The 12,999-nt window shown below is 44.6% G+C and overlaps 1 protein-coding gene across 1 annotated transcript in view; it reads right to left on the bottom strand.

Moving 5' to 3' along the window:
- Positions 1-12,999, bottom strand: part of GBE1 (1,4-alpha-glucan branching enzyme 1) — a 212,320-nt gene that overhangs the window by 103,124 nt on the left and 96,197 nt on the right. Inside the window, exons 7-8 of the mRNA XM_073668212.1 lie at positions 8,050-8,140; positions 6,813-7,022 (exon numbers count right to left, since the gene is read on the bottom strand). Of these exons, the coding sequence (XP_073524313.1) occupies positions 6,813-7,022; positions 8,050-8,140 (301 nt within the window). The remainder of the gene's footprint in view (positions 1-6,812; positions 7,023-8,049; positions 8,141-12,999) is intronic.

Raw genomic sequence — 12,999 nt, 5'->3', positions numbered from 1 at the left:
ACCCGCGGCAAAGCCTATTCACAGCATCGGAGGGCTCTAGCGAATACCCAGTAGTCACTTAGTTATGTCCCTCCAAGGAAAGCCTGGCTGGTGGAGTAGTGGGTCCACATTCACCATCGTTATAGAGCACAGTTGGTCTGACAGTCGTCTAAAGTCTAAGGCCAGCTTTACACACGAACAGCACAATAGAATATTTATAAAAAAGAAAAAGAACATTCAAAAAGATACAAAGCTCCAACAGCCTAGTACATGTCTATTAGCTATAGTAAGCAGGGTTCCCATTGATGGTATTAAACAGCAGACTACTTAGGTTTAGTTAATACTTTTTTTTTCTTTTTTATAGTACCACAAGCTCGCTGCCTCGGGGTAGCCCTTGACTTAGATCTCTCCTTCAAACCACATATCGAAGCTTTTTTCACTTCATGCAGACTAACTCAAAAACATCTCCTGGATACGTACATTCCTCAACCACGAATCTGCAAAAACACCAGGGCACACACTATCATCTCTCGCCTCGACTACTGCAACCTCCTGCTTTGTGGCCTTCCCTCTAACACTCTCGCCCCCCTCCAATCTAACCTAAACTCTGCTGCCCGACTAATACACCTGTCCCCCACCCCCCCACTATTCCCCGTCCTCTCCCCTGTCAATCCCTTCACTGACTCCCCATTGCCCAGAGAATCCAGTTCAAAACCCTAACCATGGCATACAAAACCATCCACAACCGGTCTCCTCCATAGATCTCAAACCTAGCCTCCCGGTACTTACCTGCACACAACCTCCGATCCTCACAAGATCTCCTGCTCTACTCCCATCTTATCTCCTCTTCCCACAATCACATACAAGATTTCTCCCGAGCATCCCCCCTATTCTGGTACTCTCTACTCCAACATAGACTCACGCCTACCGTGGAAACCTTCAAACGGAACCTGAAGACCCACCTCTTCCGACAAGCCTACAACCTGCAGTAACCCTTGCTCCACCACACCACTGCACGACCAGCTGTACCTTCACCTACTGTATCCTCACCCATCCCTTGTACATTGTGAGCCCTTGCGGGCAGGGTCCTCTCCCCTCCTGTACCAGTCGGTGACTTTTATTGTTAAAAAAGAGGTACAATAATCTTTGATTATGCATACCTCTTTCACAGTTAAAGCGTCATGGAATAAATGGCGCTATAATAATAGAATATATATTTATTAACTGATTTATCATTTTGCAATCCTTGTGAAATACATCAGCGCATTGATTTTCAGTTTTAGCATCCAATTAAGAGTGTGCAGGTTGAATGTGAAAAAAGATAGGATAGATATATACATACATACAGTACAGACCAAAAGTTTGGACACCTTCTCATTTAAAGATCTTTCTGTATTTTCCCGACTATAAAAATTGTACATTCACACTGAAGGAATCAAAACTATGAATTAACACATGTGGAATTATATACTTAACAAAAAAGTGTGAAACAACTGAAAATATGTCTTATATTCTAGGTTCTTCAAAGTAGCCACATTTTGCTTTGATGACTGCTTTGCACTCTTGGCATTCTCTTGATGAGCTTCAAGAGGTAGTCACCGGAAATGGTTTTCACTTCACAGGTGTGCCCTGTCAGGTTTAATAAGTGGGATTTTTTGCCTTATAAATGGGGTTGGGACCATCAGTTGTGTTGTGCAGAAGTCTGGTGGATACACAGCTGATAGTCCTACTGAATAGACTGTTAGAATTAGTATTATGGAAAGAAAAAAGCAGCCAAGTAAAGAAAAACGAGTGCCCATCATTACTTTAAGAAATGAAGATCAGTCAGTCCAAAAAATTGGGAAAACTTTGAAAGTGTCCAAGTGCAGTTGCAAAAGCCATCAAGCGCTACAAAGAAACTGGCTCACATGAGAACCGCCCCAGGAAAGGAAGACCAAGAGTCACCTCTGCTTCTGAGGATAAGTTTATCCGAGTCACCAGCCTTAGAAATCGCAGGTTAACAGCAGCTCAGATTAGAGACCAGGTCAATGCCACACAGAGTTCTAGCAGCAGACACATCTCTACAACAACTGTTAAGAGGAGACTTTGTGCAGCAGGCCTTCATGGTAAAATAGCTGCTAGGAAACCACTGCTAAGGACAGGCAATAAGCAGAAGAGACTTGTTTGGGCTAAAGAACACAAGGAACGGGCATTAGACCAGTGGAAATCTGTGCTTTGGCCTGACGAGTCCAAATTTGAGATCTTTGGTTCCAACCACCGTGTCTTTGTGCGACGCAGAAAAGGTGAACGGATGGACTCTCTACATGCCTGCTTCCCACCGTGAAGCATGGAGGAGGAGGTATGATGGTGTGGGGGTGCTTTGCTGGTGACACTGTTGGGGATTTATTCAAAATTGAAGGCATACTGAACCAGCATGGCTACCACAGCATCTTGCAGTGGCATGCTATTCCATCCGGTTTGCATTTAGTTGGACCATCATTTAGTTTTCAACAGGACAATGACCCCAAACACACCTCCAGGCTGTGTAAGGGCTATTTGACCAAGAAGGAGAGTGATGGGGTGCTACGCCAGATGACCTGGCCTCCACAGTCACCAGACCTGAACCCAACCGAGATGGTTTGGCGTGAGCTGGACCGCAGAGTGAAGGCAAAAGGGCCAATAAGTGCTAAGCATGTCTGGGAACTCCTTCAAGATTGTTGGAAGACCATTTCCGGTGACTACCTCTTGAAACTCATCAAGAGAATGCCAAGAGTGTGCAAAGCAGTCATCAAAGCAAAAAGGTGACTACTTTGAAGAACCTAGAATATAAGACATATTTTCAGTTGTTTCACACTTTTTTGTTAAGTATATAATTCCACATGTGTTAATTCATAGTTTTGATGCCTTCAGTGTGAATGTACAATTTTCATAGTCATGAAAATACAGAAAAATCTTTAAATGAGAAGGTGTGTCCAAACTTTTGGTCTGTGCTGCATATGTACGCAGATTATTTATAGTCTCACAGTCATTTAACAATGACAGTCTTAAAGGATTTAGATGCTTAAATATCTCCAGACAGAACCTAAGCACCATAAGAGATGATCTCCTTACCCTTAACGTACTTAACATGTAATCTCATTACCTGTGCTCTGCTGGACTCAGATGCAATTACTAAAAAATACATTACTGTGTTCAGTTGAACAAAAGAAAACAAACTGTTGACAACTTAAACTCTACAACAAGCTCATTACTCCTGACAGATAAGGAAAAATTGAATTAAAAGATTGCCAGCAGTCATGGACAATTTCTAAGGATGTTGTCAGATATGTATTTGAACTTTTAGAAAAGTGAATGTTGCAGTAGCTTGCTTTATGCTTAAAGAGAACCTGTCACCATCTTTACTCCTAATTAAACATAGCAATGCCTAGCTCCTCTAGAATACAGCTTTAAAATAATAAAAGAATAATAAATCATCATCATCGCCACCACCACCACCACCGGTATTGGCATGCCGATTCTTGCGACTATTTTTCCTTTTCCGACCATCATTCTCCGCGGAAGAAGAGGAGTTGACTTAGCTACTGATATAGGCAGTCTCTTAGCGCCATTCACTGACTTATGGGAGTTTTGAGAATAACCAAGTGCATATCCTTGTCACCATCACGGTATTCTATTACTGAGCTTTGACTGCGGCATTTGAACACTAGCTGTATGGAGGATTCTCCACCCAACATCACATGAGGACCAAGAAAACCAAGAGACTATACCACCCTTAAAACAACTCCATAGAGGTCCTCAAACCACTGCAGATCTCTAAGAGCCCATGACCAATATCAGAAAACCAAGATTCTCTGCCATAATGAATCTGGACAGATAACGGAGCCCTCGCTATTAACCATTGCTACTCTGTGGAGCGGCAGGGACAGCACCGACCACATTTGCAGCCAAGGCTGCGTCTGCTGAATGAAATCACGCAGTGTGTCTGATGCTGCCTGTACCTAACAGAAAAGATCACCAAGCAACACACACAAGTATATTGGGGGTGGAATCATTCTGCATGCAGGGGAGCCGTGGAGCCGTGGGCCACCGTGTTGCAGGCAGGGGAGCCGGGGAGCCGTGGGCCACCGTGCTGCAGGCAGGGGAGCCGGGGAGCCGTGGGCCACCGTGCTGCAGGCAGGGGAGCCGTGGGCCACCGTGCTGCAGGCAGGGGAGCCGTGGAGCCGTGGGCCACCGTGCTGCAGGCAGGGGAGCCGTGGAGCCGTGGGCCACCGTGCTGCAGGCAGGGGAGCCGTGGAGCCGTGGGCCACCGTGCTGCAGGCAGGGGAGCCGTGGAGCCGTGGGCCACCGTGCTGCAGGCAGGGGAGCCGTGGAGCCGTGGGCCACCGTGCTGCAGGCAGGGGAGCCGTGGGCCACCGTGCTGCAGGCAGGGGAGCCGTGGGCCACCGTGCTGCAGGCAGGGGAGCCGTGGGCCACCGTGCTGCAGGCAGGGGAGCCGTGGGCCACCGTGCTGCAGGCAGGGGAGCCGTGGGCCACCGTGCTGCAGGCAGGGGAGCCGTGGGCCACCGTGCTGCAGGCAGGGGAGCCGTGGGCCACCGTGCTGCAGGCAGGGGAGCCGTGGGCCACCGTGCTGCAGGCAGGGGAGCCGTGGGCCACCGTGCTGCAGGCAGGGGAGCCGTGGGCCACCGTGCTGCAGGCAGGGGAGCCGTGGGCCACCGTGCTGCAGGCAGGGGAGCCGTGGGCCACCGTGCTGCAGGCAGGGGAGCCGTGGGCCACCGTGCTGCAGGCAGGGGAGCCGTGGGCCACCGTGCTGCAGGCAGGGGAGCCGTGGGCCACCGTGCTGCAGGCAGGGGAGCCGTGGGCCACCGTGCTGCAGGCAGGGGAGCCGTGGGCCACCGTGCTGCAGGCAGGGGAGCCGTGGGCCACCGTGCTGCAGGCAGGGGAGCCGTGGGCCACCGTGCTGCAGGCAGGGGAGCCGTGGGCCACCGTGCTGCAGGCAGGGGAGCCGTGGGCCACCGTGCTGCAGGCAGGGGAGCCGTGGGCCACCGTGCTGCAGGCAGGGGAGCCGTGGGCCACCGTGCTGCAGGCAGGGGAGCCGTGGGCCACCGTGCTGCAGGCAGGGGAGCCGTGGGCCACCGTGCTGCAGGCAGGGGAGCCGTGGGCCACCGTGCTGCAGGCAGGGGAGCCGTGGGCCACCGTGCTGCAGGCAGGGGAGCCATGGGCCACCGTGCTGCAGGCAGGGGAGCCATGGGCCACCATGTTGCAGGCAGGGGAGCCATGGGCCACCATGTTGCAGGCAGGGGAGCCATGGGCCACCATGTTGCAGGCAGGGGAGCCATGGGCCATCATGTTGCAGGCAGGGGAGCCATGGGCCACCATGTTGCAGGCAGGGGAGCCATGGGCCACCATGTTGCAGGCAGGGGAGCCATGGGCCATCATGTTGCAGGCAGGGGAGCCATGGGCCATCATGTTGCAGGCAGGGGAGCCATGGGCCATCATGTTGCAGGCAGGGGAGCCATGGGCCATCATGTTGCAGGCAGGGGAGCCATGGGCCATCATGTTGCAGGCAGGGGAGCCATGGGCCATCATGTTGCAGGCAGGGGAGCCATGGGCCATCATGTTGCAGGCAGGGGAGCCATGGGCCATCATGTTGCAGGCAGGGGAGCCATGGGCCATCATGTTGCAGGCAGGGGAGCCATGGGCCATCATGTTGCAGGCAGGGGAGCCATGGGCCATCATGTTGTAGGCAGGGGAGCCATGGGCCATCATGTTGTAGGCAGGGGAGCCATGGGCCATCATGTTGCAGGCAGGGGAGCCATGGGCCATCATGTTGCAGGCAGGGGAGCCATGGGCCATCATGTTGCAGGCAGGGGAGCCATGGGCCATCATGTTGCAGGCAGGGGAGCCATGGGCCATCATGTTGTAGGCAGGGGAGCCATGGGCCATCATGTTGTAGGCAGGGGAGCCATGGGCCATCCTGTTGTAGGCAGGGGAGCCATGGGCCATCCTGTTGTAGGCAGGGGAGCCATGGGCCATCCTGTTGTAGGCAGGGGAGCCATGGGCCATCCTGTTGTAGGCAAGGGAGCCATGGGCCATCCTGTTGTAGGCAAGGGAGCCATGGGCCATCATGTTGTAGGCAGGGGAGCCATGGGCCATTATGATGTAGGCAGGGGAGCAATGGGCCATCATAATGTAGACAGGGGAGCCATGGGCCATCATGATGTAGGCAGGGGAGCCATCGTTCTCTATGCAGAGGAGTTGTGGAGCCATAATTCTGTATGCGATGGAGCTATTATTCTGTATATAGGGGAGCTGTGGAGTCATCATGTGGTAAATAGAGAGCTGTTGGGAGCATCACGCTATATGAAGACGAGCTGTGGGGCCATAATACTGTATATAGGGAACTGAGGGGTCACAGTACACTAGGCAACGAAATTCAACACCATATATTTGTAGGGCACCATGATGTAGTAGCTATACAAAGCGAATTTTGACCACATGACTTCTGTTGTGTCGTGTAGCCCCAGCCTAAATCCTTTCCAGTGTCCACAGTTTTCCACATGCCCTAAAAACACATTTTCAGGTAGGGTTATCAAATCAAATCACTGATGAAACTTCTAGCAGATCCTCCCATTTTACATTTATCTTCAGCACCTGGTCTCTCTCATCAGTTTTCCAGTTTTTGAAATGCAAAGTGCTGGGGAATATGTTGGTGCTATATAAATTTCCAATTATTACATTATCATCATCACAATGCTGTCATCACGTTAACATGGCTTCCTACACACAAAGATAAAACAAACGTAGCCAATGGGGAGATTAAGAGACACAAATCCTTTTGAATCAAAATAACTTACTTTGAATAGTCAAAAAGTCTGCTGTCCCAGAGATCATGGTTTCCTCTAGGCCCATCATGGAAGAAGCACGAGTTTGTACCGTCAAACTGATTGAGACCATCTTCACTGTTCTTTGATGCATGACTATGTACAACATCAAGTAAAACCTGGATTCCCATAGAATGGGCAACGTCTACAAGCTCCTTTAGATCATCTGGGGTTCCATAACGACTATAAAAAGGAGAAGGAACATTAGTCAATGAACAGAAAGCGTTTTCTATGAAGAATTTAGTAGATGTAATGAAATATGCAGGCTAATAGGACTCAATAACACTAAAGTGTTCTAATGATCGAGAAGGACAGCCCTCGAAAAGACTAGGATTAACACATGTAATAGAATCCTTAGAAAACAACACCAAATGAAAGAATCACACATATGGCTGAATATTCATTATACAATCAACTAAACCTACTCAAATAATGAATAAACACTGAAATAGTAGGAAATATAAAATTCAATTTTTTTATTAATATACATAAATAAAAACAATGGTGGGGGTATATAGGAGATTACTCAGGAATGACCAATTTTCCAGAATGTTTGTACATGGGGTGCTACATACATGTATCAATAATGGTTCATCTTGGGTATGTATTCTAATTAGTGTTGAGTGAGTATGTTCTGTTAACCCTTTTGCCGAGTATGCTCGGGCCGAGCTCCGAGTAGTTACAGCTGCTCGGTGTTATGTGTGAATCACTCCTGCGTGCATGATTTGCGACTGTTTGACAACTTTAATACATGTGAGGAATGTCTATTTCTTACACATTCCTCACATGTAATAAAGCTGTCAAACAGTTGTAAATCATGCACACGGGAGTGATTCAAACATAACACCAAGCAGGTGTAACTACTCGGAGCTTGGCCGAGCATACTCGGCAAAAGGGTTAACAGAACATACTCGCTCATCACTAATTATAATCCATAGATAAATAAATATAGCAGCAACCAATTTATATAAAATATATTTAAATAAATAGTTCTAAGTGGATACACAGTGGATAACCATGCTATATTAAATAAATCAGATACAGAAACAGATACAACATACAAACAAGAATAAATATCAGAGCCCCACAACCTCCAACGCAGTTTCGCCGAATAGCTTGAAAAAGCCATCTAATTTATCACCGAAATTAACGTATTAAGGTATATTTATGGTGAATACAGTTGGCTGAATTTTTTTTTTATTTAGAATACCTTGATGCAGCAAAGAAACTGGTGATTTGGTATCCAAAACTGGCATAGTATGCATGTTCCATAACAGCCATCATCTGAATGCAGTTGTAACCTGATATATGAACATAAAATTACAACAATGTAGTAAGTCACATCGTAAAAAAAGTGAAACAAAACCTATTACAGAATCTAAACAGTCGGTAATAGCAGGAGATACTTCACTGCCCTTTCTGGACAAGACAACGGCAGTAGAGCTCTACAAGGAATACATATTAATGGTATAGCATTTTTTATTTTTTTGTTGCTGAATTTTTTTTCCAAAGCTTCTCTAAATGAGATTGATCTTGCCACTAAGCAAATTCAGAGGAATGCGTGTGACAATCATAGAAGTTTTAACAAGTCAGTAGCAATCGAAAAAGGAAAGAACATGGTGATCGTAATTTTCCACCCTGATCAGCAAGTGGTTAAAAAATAGCGATGCTGGAAGGAGAAGGGGCAGAGCCAAAATCGATTACTGTAATAAATTTACTGCATAATCGACATACTTGTATATTTTCTTAAAGAAGACACCTGGAACATTATACAAACGCCCCTCCAACACTTTACACCATTCAGTGTTTTCACACAATTCTGCAGGAAATGATAACATTTTGTAAATACTTAGAGAAATTGCTGCAAGCATCTTTCCGCGGATGTGTGGCCATGTCCGTACGCCGCACTGCTAGTGATGGGGTCCTGTTCTCAACACAGATGCGGATCTACTACAGCGGCATCATGAGGTAGCCTGTGAATATTCCCAAGCCTTTGTGATAGGACAACCCTTATTTTTCTGGTAGATTTGTAAAAATCAAAAGGTTGCTTGGGCTTATCACGCAAGAACAAAAAAAAAGTGGATTAATTCTGCTCCATTACATCGCCATCACACATTATGGGTCCTTGGTCAATTCTGATTACAAAGAGAACGCAATAGTTTAAAATCCTTGTAACATCAAGTCATGAGACTTTCAATAAATGGTGTTTTGTGCCCCAAAGCACGTTTCCCCCAAGTTTTGACATGCCCCTTGACCAAGCTTGGGTTAAACGTGCGTTGGGGCACACAGGAACACAGGTTATACCACACTCTTTGCCATGTAAGTACCACTTTGCATTTTTTTGCTCTGCCACAAGGAAAAAACATTTTGCTATTAAAAGAGCACTTGGCATGTAAGAGAATTTGGCATGTTAGTGAGTAAACTTAATTAGATACATTTTTTTTGTTAAATATAGCCAATAATAGCAACAACATAATGTATTGCCTGTGGCACAGGTTGATTTTAAATCTTTAATATATTTAATAAAGGTTACATTTTATGAGACTTTATGCACCCGCTTTGTTCTTTTGATGGTATTATACTGTATGTCAGAGGTGTCTCTCCAAGTACAATAATTCTTTATATTATGCTCAACAGTAGTTGGTCTGATAAAATAATCTGTAGTTTTATTGAATATCTTCATTAAAAAAAACTATAAGACTTTTGAATGGATGTAGAACATTCTTAAAGAGACATTTTGAACCTTACGGGTTCTTTATCAAAGCTTTAGCAAAGAACTCCGGTAGAACACATTTTAAGTGATGCCTTATTGAGCTATATATGATTTTGAATAAAGATATTAAATAAAACGAAAAACTGAATGGATGTGCTGGAATAATTTGTTCTGATGGTATTAAATCCTGCCAGCCAACGGTCATGGATCATGGAAGGTTTCAGCTACAAGAAGACATTGTGTTTGCACACTGTCCTATAATAGGATAAGGAATCAGGAAATATTTTCACCCCATGACAGGTCAGGAAATTAGGCGGTCTAATGAAGACAAACCTTGTTTGTAGACTCTTTAGGGAATGGGACAACATGGATGTGGGGGGAGATCCATTAATCAGAAAACAACTCTATGGCCCCCCGGAATAAACATTTCTGTTTCTCCACTTTTCTGAAGCAATTTCCTCCTTAGTTAGTGGCTTTAGTATATACGCTTAAGTCTTTACTTTTCCTTAATAAATTTGCTCATCCAAATGTTTTAGCCAAATTCATGATATAACAACTTTCACCAAATGGTGCATTATTTTGGCGCATCTCACTTCTCTTCTCCCCTCCCCCGCCCTTAGTTGTACGGTTTTTGGAGGAGTTTTCAATTTGGTGTATTTTTGTAAGTTTTTAAAGGATTTGTGACTTTTGGCGCTAGAAAGATGCAAAAACTGGTTAAAAGTGTTTGTCCACTACTTTTTGATTCACTAATGTCTGATCGGCTGAGGTCCGACACCCCCGCCGACCAGCTGTTATCGGTGTTGGCCAGAAGTACTCATTTGCAGAGCTGCTTAGTTATCGGGTCGTGACCAAGGCTTGGTACTACACATCTGCCTCCTATTCAAATCAATACAGTACCCTGCCGTGGCCACTACCAGAGGACAGCCATCTCCGCAAGGGAGTACTTCCGGCTGGCGACAACGATGACAGCTGATCAGCGGTGGTGCTAAGGTTAGGTCATCAGTCAAAAAGACAACCTCTTTGAAAGACAAAAATAAGGAGAAATTTTGATTTTGTGCCAAATTCATATACCATGTGGACCATTTTGAAGAATTTGGCACACAAAAAAAAAGTCAGCAAATATCAGAAGACAAAAAAAGACTAGTGAACAGAACCCATGTAATGCCACATTTCCCCCTACAGTGGCTTGTCAGTAAAATGCCAAGCTATCCACAAAATTAGCCAACACAAGCGACAAAAATAATGCCCTGGCAGCTAGAACTTGAATGAGGCAATTCACTAAAATGCGTTTTATATTGGCGTTTTCAGCAGAACCATCAGCACTTTTACAGCTTTTCCTTGCTATAACAAGGATTCACCTTAAGTGGGTACTTTAGTATGGATTTTACAAAACAAAAATTTATTTGGAGAATTGTGATGTAAGTTAAAGGGGTTTTGCCATTCAGGTATCTAGAGAGCAGCTGCAAGAAGTGTCTCTCACTCCGGAGGCCTCAACGTTTGCATTAAAGGGTTATGATGCCAGGTCCACTAGTACAAGTATCAGATGCTGGCTGCAAAATTTCACCCATATATGTTTAGCTCTGAAACACTGCAATGTTTCAGAGAAAAACATAGTTTAATAGCTGCTGATGACCGAGAAGCAGAAGAGACCAGTTGGAGAGGAGGGTCTCCCCGTACACGCACGTAGGGAGAGACATGTCCCTCCAGGGCAGCGGGTGGGGAAGAGCCGCTGGGGATCCGCCTGTCCAACTAGTCACTAGCGCGGCTTGGTCCCCGGTGGCTATTAAACTGGTTTTCTCTGAAACGTAGCAGCATTTCAGAGTTAAACCAATTGGTTTAATTAGAGCCATATGATGCTGTGTGGAAACAAAACAGTTGCCACAACGTTCGCACGTAGATTACAATTACAAGATATTACAGAGTACAAAAAAAATAAATAATTGTCCAAAAATGAAAATTCTTTTGTAACTACCTTGCATCCAGAAATATTGTTTTCAGCTTTCGCGACCCCTGTAATCATTTAAGGTGTCCACAATAACATTGCTAAGTGTTAATTACCCTTTAATATTAACAACTTAAAAAAGATTTTTCTTAACCATTAACAAAAAAAAATAAATAAATAAAGAATATTTTCGGAGCACCAGCCCTCTTGCTTTCTTGACATTTTCTGCAGTTCTAACCTTGAGACACCCACATACTTTGGCATCCTGCTTTATATTCCATGCTAGGATCTTTTCACTTAAACTATGACTTACTGATGAATATTTATAGGTTTCAAAACAGGATAAAACTAATAAAAGTTATAAAAAAAAAAAAAAAAAAAAACACAACATGATGCAAAACATAAAAGTATTCTAGAGGTAATAAGCATAACTCCCTACAGTAGACACAGGCGAGAATATTCCGTGTGAAAAAATAAATGCGTATAATCCAACTTAAATTAAAAACCTGGTATTTTTCATTAGAATGTAAACAGCGTTACAACTCGCTGTCTGAAATTAAAGCCGGCTTAATATTTTAATGTTAATGACCTTCACATAAATGATTCAAAAGGTCGCTTGGCGATGTCCGGAGAAAGCAAAAAAAAAACTGTAGCATTTTTCTGTTTTAATAAACCGAAAAACGAGGAAGATGCAAATACAAATCCAATCTGACTTCTGAATATTAAACTATGCCCATCTGCATGTCCTGAACTTCACGTGCACTTTTGATATTTACAAGGTAAATCATGAAAGGCGGCAGAAGTAATTGATTGTTTTGTACTATCCTTGACGCTTAACCGTGGCTTTCTTTTTGGGTAAATACATTTCAAACACCCCGTACTTATATCTTTAATCATTACACATTCCTTATCACATTCAATCCCCCAAAGGAAGCTCTTGAAAAGAAGAGACATAAAAGGAGTGTTTCTTTTTTTTTTTTTTGCAGCACTCTCTGTACAAGAAACACCTAACGAAAATACAAGAAAAAGTTCTCCCCCCTTCCTTTTTTTTTTTTCCCCTTTGCTGCGTTTGTCACCTAAACTGCTTTTCTGTGATCTGAAATGAAGGAAACCTGAAGGGAGAACAGTTAAGTGATAAATCCACAGAAGTTAGAACAAATCCTTCTTAAGTAAAACTTTAATGTCGGTAAAGAGATCCTCCTTCAAACAGATGGGAGATGATTAATATCAGTAAACGGAATAACCTTCAGGTTAATAAGAGCAAAAGGAAGAAAGTTTCATTTTTTTTTTCTTCCTCTCCCCCTTTTGAATTCTGAACATACTGTCATAATGTTCCTGCTCAAGTGTGAACGGATTCTAATTATTCTCAAGGTATTTATTTCGGCTTGTTTTAATTAAAAAGTATTCATTTCAACTTAAAAAGAAAAAAGGATTCTTCAGAGCGCACCGTATTGCGTAACCGTGTATAGGCATATATTACAAATGCAACTTACATCTTCTCATAT

Source organism: Phyllobates terribilis, unplaced genomic scaffold, assembly GCF_046119375.1.
Source record: "Phyllobates terribilis strain yellow unplaced genomic scaffold, ASM4611937v1 Scaffold_2__4_contigs__length_985480577, whole genome shotgun sequence".
NCBI classification, from domain to species: Eukaryota; Metazoa; Chordata; class Amphibia; order Anura; family Dendrobatidae; genus Phyllobates; species Phyllobates terribilis.
This window is presented reverse-complemented; position numbering and strand designations above follow the sequence as displayed.